Source organism: Notechis scutatus, chromosome 11 (genome assembly GCF_049901735.1).
Source record: "Notechis scutatus isolate UNSWTSFEM ecotype Mainland chromosome 11, rNotScu1.2, whole genome shotgun sequence".
NCBI classification, from domain to species: Eukaryota; Metazoa; Chordata; class Lepidosauria; order Squamata; family Elapidae; genus Notechis; species Notechis scutatus.
The window spans coordinates 1,648,588-1,662,291 of record NC_142019.1 but is presented as its reverse complement, the minus strand read 5'-3'; the positions used below and the strand labels follow the sequence as shown (position 1 = coordinate 1,662,291).

The 13,704-nt window shown below is 45.9% G+C and overlaps 1 protein-coding gene across 1 annotated transcript in view; it reads right to left on the bottom strand.

The window, feature by feature from the left end:
* The window catches only part of CCDC33 (coiled-coil domain containing 33), a 107,288-nt gene that overhangs the window by 30,025 nt on the left and 63,559 nt on the right, over positions 1 to 13,704 (bottom strand). Inside the window, exons 10-12 of the mRNA XM_087972527.1 lie at positions 8,807 to 8,930; positions 7,759 to 7,892; positions 7,053 to 7,124 (exon numbers count right to left, since the gene is read on the bottom strand). Coding sequence (XP_087828653.1) covers positions 7,053 to 7,124; positions 7,759 to 7,892; positions 8,807 to 8,930 — 330 coding nt within the window. The remainder of the gene's footprint in view (positions 1 to 7,052; positions 7,125 to 7,758; positions 7,893 to 8,806; positions 8,931 to 13,704) is intronic.

Genomic DNA, 13,704 nt, shown 5'->3' with positions numbered 1-13,704 from the left:
CAGAAGGATGGAAGGCTGAGTCAACTTTGAGTTGGTCATGATTGAACTCCTAGTAGTGGGCAGAATAGCCTGCAATACTGCATTTTAACCAGTGCACCACGATAGCTCTTCCTTCCTTCCTTCCTTCCTTCCTTCCTTCCTTCCTTCCTTCCTTCCTTCCTTCCTTCCTTCCTTTCCTCCTTCTTTCCTTCCTTCCTTCCTCCCTTCCTTTTCCTTCCTTCCTTCCCTTCCTTCCTCTCTCCCTCCCTTCCTTCTTCCTTCCTTCGTTCCTTTCCTCCTTCCTTCCTTCCTTCCTTTCCTCCTTCTTTCCTTCCTTCCTTCCTCCCTTCCTTCCCTTCCTTCCTCTCTCCCTCCCTTCCTTTTCCTTCCTTCCTTCCCTTCCTTCCTCTCTCTCTCCCTTCCTTCTTCCTTCCTTTGTTCCTTTCCTCCTTCCTTCCTTCCTTCCTTTCCTCCTTCTTTCCTTCCTTCCTTCCTCCCTTCCTTCCCTTCCTTCCTCTCTCCCTCCCTCCCTTCCTTCCTTCCTTCCTTTCCTCCTTCTTTCCTTCCTTCCTTCCTCCCTTCCTTTTCCTTCCTTCCTTCCCTTCCTTCCTCTCTCCCTCCCTTCCTTCTTCCTTCCTTCGTTCCTTTCCTCCTTCCTTCCTTCCTTCCTTTCCTCCTTCTTTCCTTCCTTCCTTCCTCCCTTCCTTCCTTCCTTCCTCTCTCCCTCCCTTCCTTCTTCCTTCTTTCCTTCCTTCCTTTCCTCCTCCTTTCCTTTCCTTCCTCCCTTCCTCCCTTCCTTTTCCTTCCTTCCTTCCCTTCCTTCCTCTCTCCCTCCCTTCCTTCTTCCTTCTTTCCTTCCTTCCTTTCCTCCTTCTTTCCTTCCTTCCTCCCTTCCTTTTCCTTCCATCCTTCCCTTCCCTCCCCTCCCTCCCTCCCTCCCTCCTCCCTTCTTCCTTCCTTCATTCTTCCTTCCTTCATTTCCTTCCTTCCTTCTTTTACCAACCTCAGAAGGATAGAAGGCTGAGTCATCTTCGAGCTGGTCAGGATCGAACTCCTGACAGTGAGCAGAATTAACCTGCAATATTGCTTTCTAACCACTGCGCCACCACAGCTCTTCAACCAACTAACTAACTTCCAAGGCAGACACACAACAATGACTCAATGGTCCTCAAGTTATGTCCTGTCCTCCCTGAACATAGCTGGGCAAATCTGTTCTGAAGCTGCCATCGAGAGGCATTTAAGGAGCCTAACAAATGGCAGATGGTCTTGAGCAAACAGAGATGGGTGGTTAATTAAGGAGAATTCCATCAAGGCTTAAGGCAACCTCTCCGTGCTCACCAATATGATGTCTTCATTTCCTACAATCCTAGGGCTAACTGGCTAAATTGGCCACTCTGTGTGTCTGGCAGCAAAGTGGCTGCCGCCAATTCTGATGCCGTGACTCCAGGCTGTGACAGCTTATTTGAGTCTTAATGGAGAAGAAGAAGGCAGGACTCCTATGTCTATTCTTGGATTCATCTTCTGAAATCCTGCATCTGTCTCCGGACTTGGAAGAAAAGGAGCAAACAGAATAACAGAATAGTGTCAATAGTGTTCCATGTCAAAACCACCAAAGCGCTTTCGTGCCAGTGACATCAGCGTTGCCCAAGGGATGCCCAGTTGGGGGATTCCTTTCACATCCCCATCAATGAGTCCACCCAAGTGGTAGCTATTTATTTATCTACTCCTGTTTTTAAACAGCTAGTTTGGCAGGAACCGGGGTGAATGGTAGGAGCTCACCCAGCAGCACTCGGACCTCAAACACAGACTTGCAAATTGTCAACCCAGCATCCTAACTACGTGAGCCACCCTGGTCCTTAATAGCAGAACATCAGCAGAATAGCACAACAGGACTTTGGAGGTCTTCTAGTCCAACCGTTGAAGTCAACTCATCTTCAAGGTTGAGATGCACCTCAATCTGATCTCCTTCTCTTTGGGATATTCAGAAATATCTCTGAACCGATGACTCAGTGGATCACAAGTTGTCTAGAAAGTGTGCTGGTAAAGTCTTTGAGTCTTCTGGCATCATATTTTACCAAGGTTCCATTGTATAGAAGATAGAGCAATAGGATTGGAAGTAGGATTGCTGGTAAAGTCTTTGAGTCTTCTGGCATCATATTTTTCCAAGGTTCCATTGGATAGAAGATAGAGCAATAGGATTGGAAGTAGGATTGCTGGTAAAGTCTTTGAGTCTTCTGGCATCATATTTTACCAAGGTTCCATTGTATAGAAGATAGAGCAATAGGATTGGAAGGGACGTTGAAGATCTTCTAGCCCAACCCCTCTGCTCATGGCAGAAGATCCTATATCCTTCTGGACAAATGTTTCTCCAATCTCTTCTTGAAGAACCTCCAGTGAACCTCCACAACTTATGAAGGCAAGTCATTCCACTGGTTAATTATTCTCATGGTCAAGAAATTCCTCCTTATTTCTAGGTTGCTTCTCTCGATTAGTTTCCATCCGTTGCTGGAAGGAAGATCCCTGAGATTTTGCAGTGGAGCTGGCTGACTGATACAGAATGCAGGGCATCAGTTGTCCTGTACCTGCCCATCTACATATTTCATTCAGCTGGGGAGCCAAGCTTGACCTCAGCCAACCTTCCTTGGCATCAACAATGAGGCTTTCGCCTGGCAGGTGTCAATTAAATCCAAACAACCCCCAAAAGGACTTCCTGCAAAAGGCAGGCCTCATTGTCAATCCCGCCAAGCTGACCACCCAGATGGGACCCAGAATCGACTGGAATGATTATCGCCTCCTCTGCCCCATCTGATTAAAAAAAAACTAAAGGAGCAAACCTTGACCAACGAAGCTTGCCTCATCTGCTCCCCTAATTCAATTAATTCCCCCCTAAAACTTCCTCTGGGAACAGCCAGCGAAAACTGGCAAATTTTCCTTTCGACAAAGACATTCGTTTTTTTTCTCCCTGCTCCACTTCGCCGTGGCCTCGCTGTCTGCCACTCATTAGCTGTCTAACAAAGCGAAGCCGGTGGACTCGTTCCTGCTCAGTAGTAATTCTATCACTGCTCTATAATTTCCACAGCAATCATGATCTCTAACGATGTTGGGAAAGGGTGGAAGGAGGATGGGCTTAGAGGAGCAGAGTTGCAACTCACAGGAAGAACATTATTCTGCTGGGAAAACAACCTCCAGCAAGAGATGTGAGAGTGTGCATGGATGTATCTATCTATACAGATAATCTTCCTTATGACCAGGATTTGGGACCACAATTTGGGACCTCTAAGCAAGGCAGTGACTTGAGCCTGATTTTACGACCGTTTTTTTTTTTTTTTTTTTTGCCTGGGTATTAGGCAAACCATTGTAGTTGTTAAGAGAATCATGCAGACTTTATGTGCGTCGGCTTTTAACTTATTGCCCAATGGAGCAAGGAAAGGGACAACGGAGAAATGGGCAGGGCTGCTTACACAGACCCGTAACTTTATGAAAAGTACAGCTATAAGCAGTGTGGCTGCAATATGTTGTGTGACCAATAGAGAGAGCAGCAAAACAGCATGGAATGGTAACTCTCCACTACCGCCTAGTGGTCGTGTGAAGAATGCTCATGTGTGCTATTACCGTAGGGGTGGGAAGAGGAGGAGGAGCAGGAGGAGGAGGAGAAAGAAGAAGAAAGGAGGAAAGGAGGAGGAGGAGAAGGAGAAGGAGAAGGAGGAGGAGGAGGAGAAGAAGAAGATATTAATTGGGGGGGGCTGCAGGCAGCTGGTGGACTGACCACCCTGGTTGTACATCATCCCACATCATCCTTTAATTTATGTACTCCCCCCCTCACCCACTAGGCACTTAGCAATCCATCAGCACCTGTCACTGGGGAGGGAGCCCCACAACACATGGCAGCATATTGAATTTCACTCTGATCAGCCAAGATCTTCTTTTTGTGTGTATTTAAAAAGAAAACGAAAGGAAAAGATGGGTAAGGAAGGGAGGGGGTGGAATCGTGTTAAGGCAGTTTAACGTGACAGCAAGCATGAAAAAGAAAGAAAGAAATGATGGCTTAAGATCCCTGTTCCTTTTAGAATTAATTAACCCCCATGGATGGCTTTAGAAAGCTCCATGGATGTTCCAGAGCCAAGACACACATTCTCTCTCTCTCTCTCTGCCTTTCTCTTTCTTTCTTTCTCTCCTTTCCCATTTCCTCTCTTCTTCTCTCCCTCTCTGCCTCATTTTCTCCCTCTCTTCTTCTCCTACCCTCTCCCTCTCACACACCCTCTCTTCTTCTCTCCCACTCCCTCCCTCCCTCCCTTTCCTTCTCTCTTCCTCTCTGTCTCTCTCTGTCTCTCTCTGTCTCTCTCTGTCTCTCTCTCTCTCTGTGTGTGTCAAATAAATTAAAATACAGGGTTGTGAGCTTCTTGCTTTCAATGGAAGATGGACAGAGGTCTGTAGGATCGAAGGTGCTGTCCAGAGTTATAAATGTGTATAAATGTGATGTTTTATTATTGTTGTAAAGGTTGAGGACATTGGTGGTTCCAAACTTGTTCTTGTTCTTCTTCTTCTTGTTCTTCTTCTTCTTCTTCTTCTTCTTCTTCTTCTTCTTCTTCTTCTTCTTCTTCTTCTTCTTCTTCTTCTTCTTCTTCTTCTTCTTCTTCTTCTTCTTCTTCTTCTCCTCCTCCTCCTCCTCCTCCTCCTCCTCCTGCCTTCTTCTTCTTCTTCTTCTCCTCCTCCTCCTCCTCCTCTTCTTCTTCTCCTCCTCCTCCTGCTCTTCTTCTCTGCTTCTTCTCTTCTTCCTTTCCTCTTCTTCCTCTCCTCCTCCTCTACTTATTATTATTTTTCTTCTTCCTTCCTTCCTTTATCCTCCTCTTCCTCTCCTTCCTCTACCTCTCCTCCTCCTCCTCTTCCTCCCCCTTCTCCTCCCCCTCCTCTCTCCTGTTTGTGTATTTGTGTATTAGCATGAGTGGGGGAGGGTCTCCACAACCGACAGTCCTTCCAAGATCAAAACAATAATCAGCTAAATGAATTCTGCAGCATTTTCCCGCATGACCAGGAGTGATAATTTAGTGCAGCAGCCAGCTGGAAGAAAGGGGGATTAATTCTGCACTTACTGACGCCCCTGTGAATAATTCATCACGTGCAGAGCCCCCCCACCCCCTCCTCTCCCAAGTGCTTCTCCAGACAGCCTGGCCCCAAACCCTGGGAAGGGGGGGGGAGGGGACCCTCCAGATGAAAAGAGCAAAAGAATTAACCCGCCAGGTGTGAATTTGGCCCCAAGTTGGAAGAAAGAACACAAAAGCATCATGGCTTCTTACAAGCTGAACGCTGGTCTTCTACAGGGAGTTTTCACTTAAGGACAGTTCAAAGTTAACCATGGCACCAAAAAAGTGACCAATGACCCTTTTTCACACTTACGACACCCCCCCCATGGTCATGTGATCAAATTTCGGAGGCTTGGCCACTGACTCATACTGATGACGGTTTTGGGAGATGCAATGCTCCTTGGGTCCTCCTGAAGACCGCTTCCCGTCTTGCAAATTGTTCTGCCGAGAACAATTGTTGTTTGTGGGTCAAGAGTTGCCTGCACAATCATTGTGTTTTCCCCCTCTCTCTTTTCCTCTTCCCTTTCTTATTTCCACCCAGCATCCTTCCATGATGTAATTTAGCCCCGGCGAGCTGAAAGCGGTGCCTAGCTATGAATTGCTCTCAACCTGTGTTGTTTCAAGACTGCCAGCCTGCGGAGAGGAGAGAGGGAAGGCAGCCAGGGGGTGCTTTCCAAGGCCATGTCAAACATCATCTATATTCATGAAATGGGTTTAGGAGGCCCCGCTCTTTAGTCGAGTCGGTTGCCCAGCCGCCCGGGGTTTCTGGTGGTTTTACAGGGCTTGGATAGAATCACGAGGAGGAGATGGAAGGAAGCTTAATTCAATCCAGCCCCAGACCAGGCAGAGGTCTAACAAGATGGTAGGTTCAAAACAGCAAAAAAATTAGGGAACATTGTGTCACATCTGTTGTGCATTTCCCTCTGCAAGAATGCCTCTTTAGACAAATACCACATTTGCATAGCTTTCATATGCCGAGCGAGCCTGCACAAGCTTGGAAAGGCATCGATTTTCGAACAGAAGACGTGTTTCCAACGTGTACTGGCTGAATATGAATTATTTTGCTCCCGAGAAGAATTGAATTCCAAGCATGGCTACATGTAGAAAGTTGGGAAACTTGTTGCGTCATTCTCTTTTCTCCCGACACCATCCTGTCTCCCTTTCCTGGCTGAATTCTTAAACCGGATGGGACTAGGGTCAGATGAGATGGGGTAGTTTGTGAGTTGGCCTTTTGTGGTAACCCACTCGTAGCAGTGGCCTAAGACGCTGAGCTTGTCGATCAGAAAGGTCGGCAGTTCAGTGGTTCGAACCCCTAGCACCGTGTCATGGAGTGAGCTCCCGTTACTTGTCCCAGCTTCTGCCAATCTAGCAGTTCGAAAGCACATAAAAAAAGGCAAGCAGAAAAATAGGGGCCAATTTGGTGGGAATGTAACAGCGTTCCATGCGCCTTTGGGCATTTAGTCATGCCAGCCACATGACCACAGAGACATCTTCGGACAACGCTGGCTCTTCGGCTTTGTAACGGAGATGAGCACTGCCCCTTAGAGCTGGAAATGAGACTAGCATGGATGTGTGAGGGGAAACTTTACCTTTACCTTTACTCGTAGCATTAACAAGAATTGGGCTATCACAATAAATGATAAAGTGGTTTATTTCATAATGTGTTTTCTTAACTTAGACCTAGAGTTTAATGTGTTGCGTGAACACCACACACACACTCTCTCTCTCTCCTCTCTCTCTCTGCTTCTCCTCTGTCTCAGTCTCTCTCTCTCTCTCTCTCTCTCTCTCTCTTTCTGTCTCTCCCTCCCTCCCCTCTCTTTCTCCACACCCCTATTTTTCCGAGATATGTGAAATCAAGGATGAGAACTATTCATTTTTCCAGTCCCATATGGATTACGACCACTTAAGGCCAAGGATTGACTGCAATCAAGACATTTGACATTCTGGTAGGAAGCGACCAAGCCTTTGTGAACGGCTGTTTCCTAACCTTACCTCTGAATTGACTAACTGAAGGCCAAGTTGGACAGTTGGGAGTCCACCAGATGTGGTTTTCATAGTGGTATCCTGGAGAAATAATAGGCAGAAGGCAAAACCAATTAACACAAATCCACACAGTAGGTAGAATTCGTTACTCACGTTTCCTTAGAAGAATTCTAAAGCCTTAATAAAATTGATTATGCAAGTTTCCTTCTTAATATTGTAAAATGGCTTGGCTGGAGAAAATTAAACAGCCAGCTAACCTAAGCTGTATTTTTTTTTTAAAAGGAGATATTCAAAAAAGTTTTCAAGAAGCACAGGAGAACGAGAATTCTTCTCTATTTATCTCCACAAAGCAGTCATCAAAAGACTGGAAGGACTTCATTTGGTCATCCAGAGTTTCATTCATTCGTTGACTTATTCCAAAGACTAAGATGAACCCTCTTCTAAGACATACCCATGTCATTTAAGTTGACAGCTTGAGACAGAACCAATACCCTACTGTTCTAGAACAGTGTTCTCCAATCTGTGAAACTTTGAGATGTGTGGACTTCAGTCTCCAGAATTCCCCAACCAACATGGCTTTCTGAGAGTTGAAGTCCATATATCTCAAAATGGGCCCAGCAGGAAGAGAATGACCTAGAGCACAAATGTGATGTAATTCATCCATTAAAAAAAACAACAATATTATTCCAATATAATTTGATCCACCCATTCCTACCTGGATGGGTAGATTTTCTACCCTAATTCCACTTCGGCTACTATCTGCTGCAAGTTTTCGGTAAACTCGGTTGGTCAGTGGCAGCACGGAATAGCCTAAAAACTTTGATGTGCCTTCCAGATCTTCTCCTGGTGCTGGCAGTGTTGGAGAAGAACAAAGAGTGGTTTAGCTTCCCCTTACTTTGTAGAGGAATACAAAAGATAAAATAAAACGAAGTGATTTGTCTTTCTCAGAATCTGCCAGTTTTAGACTTCAAATTCTTCCCATTCAGACTTCATTCTGGGTTTTAAAGTTGAGACTGAATGCATGGTTTCTACACTGAACCAATGTTTGGGAACCCTGGGCTAGGAGTGGACCTAGGATGAACGTTCAAAAATTAGTCTAAAATGTTCTGCATTGGAGACCTTTGCATCCTTAACCAAATGGACCCTTAGTTGGGATACCATTCAATGAGGCTTCTCAAAGAGTCCTTGATGCTCTCTGAGCTTGGTTGCTTTCTTGAAGACGTTGCATGACCCAACTAGGTAGCATCATCAGTGCTACAAGGGAGTGGGGTTTTTTTTTTAAATTTCTTCATTGTTAACTATACCCCAATCAAGGAACTACCAACTCAGACAAATAATCATTCAGTAAACCACAGCCTAACCCAGGAACCATCAAGACCACTCTCACCAAGACTGACAGGGCAAGCCACTTGTTAATAAACAGAGAGCAAACCCCACTCCCTACCAGCACTGATGATGTTACCTAGTTGGGTCATGAAATGTCCTCAAGAAACAACCAAGCTCAGAGAGCACCAAGGACCCCACAGATCAACCCTGAGCTACAAAGACTCTTTTCCATCTTGTTAACTAAGTTTGAACTGATTATCTAGCTGCAAGAGGGTCTTCTATCAGCTCTGGACCCTACCTTAGATGCTGCCATGCCCTACAGCATGGTTCTTATGATGACCTATGATCTGGGAAGAGTTGGCAACCTTCTTGAGCTCATTCTCATCTCTTAGAAAGAAGATGCCAGTTCCTTGTTACACAGCACACCTGGGACTTACTCGATCTATAGTATTCAATGAGCAAGGCCGTATCATCTGAAAAAGCGGTAGCACCATCCCTTCCTTGAAACAGGAAGGAAGTATTCCACATGGGTTGTTCAGGAGGTCCGCCAAGCGAAGACACCTGAGGATTGGGGAAAAAAAATAGGATGAAAACCCAGAAGGCACCCCAGATGATGAACATCAGGGTTGAATCAAGAAACCTTAATACACTGCTCGACTGAGTTCACACGGAGAAGAGTGCGAATCTTTCTAATAGCCTTCTGAAAAGGCAATAAAAAAATAAACAGGCAATAAAAAGGAGGAAAGCTTTACGTATTAACACAGCATAACAATTTTGCCATAAAATTTAATTGCGCAGGAAGCCAGAGATAAAAACAATTGCAGAATATCCTCCTTTTTCGGATCCCATATAGATGACTCCAAGAAAGAGTAGAGGGACCAGGGTGAGAGCAGATCAAAAGTCGAAAAAATCAAGGTTTCTCTTTCTTGGGTTCATCCAGATTTTTCCACCCTCAAACCCTACAAGAAGGAAGTGTGAACTCAGTCACCGTCATCTGTTTTTGCTCCTTAATAAGGAGAGACATTGTACTTCATCAGTTCACGATTTCTCTTTAACCCCTAAATTGAATACGGGTAATACTTGACTTAAAACCAGGTGGTATTTCAGCAGGTTCTGACCAGTTCTGGAGAACCGGTAGCGGAGATTTTGAGTAGTTCGGAGAACCGGCAAATCCCACCTCTGACTGGCCCCACCCCCATCTATTCTCTGCCTCTCGAATCCCAGCTGATTGGCTGGGTCTCCTTTTGTTGCCCTGCACAGGAGAACGGAGCTGTAAAGCAGGTTAATGGGGTGGGGAGGGAAGGGGGATTTTGCAGTAACCTTCCCCTGCCACACCCACCAAGCCAAGTCACACCCACAGAATGTCACACCCACCAAGCCATGCCCACAGCTGATTGGCTGGGTCTTCTTTGGTTGCCCTGCACAGGAGAACGGAGCTGGAAAGCAGGTTAGTGGGGTGGGGAGGGAATGGAGATTTTGTAGTATTCTTCCCCTACCACGCCCACCAAGCTACGCCCACCAAGCCACACCACACCACACCCACCAAACCACAACCCGCCCACCAAGCCACGCCCACAGAACCGGTAGTAAATTTTTGTTGAATCCCACCACTGCTTACAATCATCCCTTTAAGGGACCATTATTTCAGATTTCATTTGATCTACATATTTTACAGGAACGGATCTATTTTGCACATTAGGGATTTCTTTGTGTATCAGAAGGCTGCTGGCCTTCAACATTCAATGTCCCAGAACTGGGCAATGTAGTTTCTGCCCAAAAGAAATATACACGAGAAGAAAATTGCAATACCAATGTCCGGATTGGGGAAATTTGCATTGTTATGCCTTCTTTTCTCCCCCCCACTTTTTTTTTTTTTTTTTTTGGGCAGGAAGATCCTGCAGCCTGACTGAACTGACTTCGAAATGAGTAAACACCAATCTGTATCGGCCAAATATTGATTAAACGATACATCCCCAGCAATCAAATGAAATATATTAGAAAAGCAAACGCATACAGGCAATTAGCAAATGAAGCGTGCATTCTCTTCCCTCTCCCTCCAGCCTGGAAGGAGGGGAATGAGCCGGAAGAGAGAAATTCTTGCTTACATTCGGATCCACGCATACATATGAACCCAAAAGCTGGGTTCACGCAACATGCTTAACAAAGGCAGATATAACGGCTGGGGTTGCATGCACAAGAGCTGCTACTCTTTGGTTACGACTGAATTATTTTGTTCATTTTTCTCTACCAGTAGGTTGGTGATTCCTTGTGTGGCACAAACCCAGATATAATGGGTTAATCAGACTGCGTATATTGATTAAACATAATGTGTCTCTCTTCCTCCCCTTCTCTCTCTCCTCCTCCCTCCCTTCCTCTCCCTCTCTCTCTTTCTCCCTCCCCTTCCCCTTTTTTCCTCCCTCCCTCCCTCCCTCCCTCCCTCTTTCTCCATCTCTTCCTCCTTCCTTCACTCTCTTCCTCCCTCCCTCCCTCTCCCCCTCTTTCTTCATCCCTTCCTCTCTCACTCTCTCCTTCCTTCCCACTTTTCCCTCCCTCCCTGTCTCTCTTCCTCCCTCCCTCCTTCCCTCTCCCCCACTTCCTCCCTCCCTCTCTTCCTCCCTCTCTTCTCCTTCCTTCACTCTCTTCCTCCCTCCCTCTCTCCTCCTTCTCTTTTTCCTCCCTCCCTTTCTCTCTTCTTCCCCCTCTTTCTCTCTCTCTCTCTCTCACACACACACAACCCAGAGTTTTCTTAGGCAGAACACTAAAGGAACATCATTACTTATTCATTTAATAATAGCATTTACATACCTCCAGCCCTCACGAGGACTTCCAGTGATTTACAAAAGGCTGGGACATAAAATCCATACAATCATAGCCCTCGATGATTAAGTCACAGGCATAACCCCAAAGGTTATCCTCCACACTCCCCCTCTTTCTCTCTCCCCAATTCCCAGGCCAGCCTGGAACTCAGACATCCCAGCCAAATGTCTTCTGACAACTTTAATACCGTTGAATTGTTGAGGTCCATTGAACTGTTGAGGTCAATGCTGCAAAAACTCAACTAATAGCCACTCCGACCAACTCATCTGGAATCCAGCTCCTGTTGGGTGAGTTTTTTTCCGATGATAGAAAAGATTATGGAGGCCAAGGGGTCCTGGGCCATATTCTAACCAAGCACGATCATGATCAATCCATCAGAAGAGAGCTAGAAGGGATTTTGGAGGTCTTTGAGTCCAACCCCCTGCCCAACCTAGAACATAAGGAGAATTTCCTGACAATGAGCACAATGGATCAGTGGAATGGCTTGGCTCCGGAAATTGTGGGTGATCCAACCCTGGAGATTTTCAACAAGAAACTGGACAGCCATTTGTCCAGAATGGCATGGGATCTTCTGCAGGGGTGGGATTCAAATTTTTAACAACTGGTTCTGTGGGCATGGCTTAGGTAGTAGGCATGGCTTGGTGGTCATGTGACTAGGTGGGCATGGCTTGGTGGTCATGGGACTGGCTGGGCATGGCCAATTCAATATCACTCACATCGAGGCATGCATATCTCCTCGCCTGGCCTCTCGTGACTGTGGGGATGCTGCAACAGTCGTAAGTGTGAAAAAGGGTCATAAGTCACTTTTTTCAGTGCCATTGTAACTTTGAATGGTCACTCCAGACAAGCGAAATACCAGCAAAGGGGGAAAAAACTCCAGAGACGTTCCAGAGACAGGAAGTCTAGTCCTGCCAAGAACGTAATAAGGGTTAACGGAGAGGCAGTTTCTGTAAGCAACACCAGAATGTTTCCTTCCTGCCTTCCTTACAGGATTAGTCCAGTAATTTCTTCTAACAACCGGTTCTCTGAACTGCTTAGAATGTTAACAACTGGTTCTAACGAATAGGCGCGAACTGGGACAATCCCACCCCTGATCTTCTGCCATGAGCAGGCGGTTGGACTAGAACAGGGGTCTCCAACCTTGGCAACTTTAAGACTTGTGGACTTCAACTTCTGGGAGTTGAAGTCCACAAGTCTTAAAGTTGCCAAGGTTGGAGACCCCTGGACTAGACTATCTCCAAGATCCCTTCCAACCTTGTTACTCTATGTTCTATCCAATGGAACCTTGGTGAAAAATGATGCCGAGGACTCAAAGCTTTATTGACACACTTTCTAGGCAACTCCTGTTCCACTGACTCATCGCTTCAGAGATATTGGTGAATATCCCAAAGAGAAGGAGACTGTATTGCAGTGTTTCTCAACCTTGGCAACTTGAAGACTTCAACGTCCAGAATTCTCCAGAAATCATACAAGGTTGTGTGGATGGCTGAACGTAAGCTTTCTGGCTTTCTTTCGCTTTTTGCTTTTTTTAAAAAAAAAAATTATTTTTGCAACCCTTTGCTTGCCTGAGGACAGACAAGCCGATGGCATTTCACAGCATCACGGCTTGATTGCCTTAAACTGGGATTTGAGTGAGTTTCCATGTAGATCTTGAGGCTATTGGGTGACTGATCAGCGGAGTAATGAAAGGAATTACCGTTCAGAAATGGATCCTACGGCTCAGCACGGACACCCGAGGGTTAAACAATCGACTGAAAAGGACATAGGAAGAAAGATTGTGTGTGGGTTGGAGTAGGGGGGGTTGGAGAGAGAGAGAGGGAGGGAAGGAGGGAGGGAGAGAGAGAAAGAGCTTGGACATGATAGTTCAATTCCCCCTGAGGATTAATTTGTAATTCAATTGCTAAGTGCAATCGTGATGCCCAGAAAGTGTAATTTACGGTATGTAAAGCAAACCGCTTGGGTTGGGGTGGGATTAACCCCATTCGTGTCTCTGCCTTCTCTACCCCGACGACCTCTTGCTGCTTTGAAGGCTGCAGATGGGAGCATTTAGAAATTGTGCCTTTTTTGGGGGGGGGCTTTCCACCCTTGTTTGATTCCAACTCTATTGAAGAGATCAGCCTACCCGTCACAGTTATAAAATACGTACGAATAACGTCCATGAAGAACGGTCGCAGGAATTTGGCTAGTCTAGTCAAAAGAAGGACTAGGGATGACATGATAGCAGTCTTCCAATAACAGAACAGAACAATGGGACAGAATACCAGAGTTGGAAGGGACCTTGGAGGTCTTCTAGTCCAAACCCCTGCTTGGGCAGGAAACCCTATACTATTTCGGACAAATGGTTGGCCAGTCTCTTCTTAAAAACTTTGGTGAGGGAGCACCCCAACTTCTGGAAGCAAGTCACTGATTAATTGTTCAATATTTTGAGGGGCTGCCACAAGGAAGAGGGGGGTCAACCTGTTGTCCAAAGCATTTGAAGGCAGGACAAGAAGCAACGGATAGAAATTTGAGGTTTTCA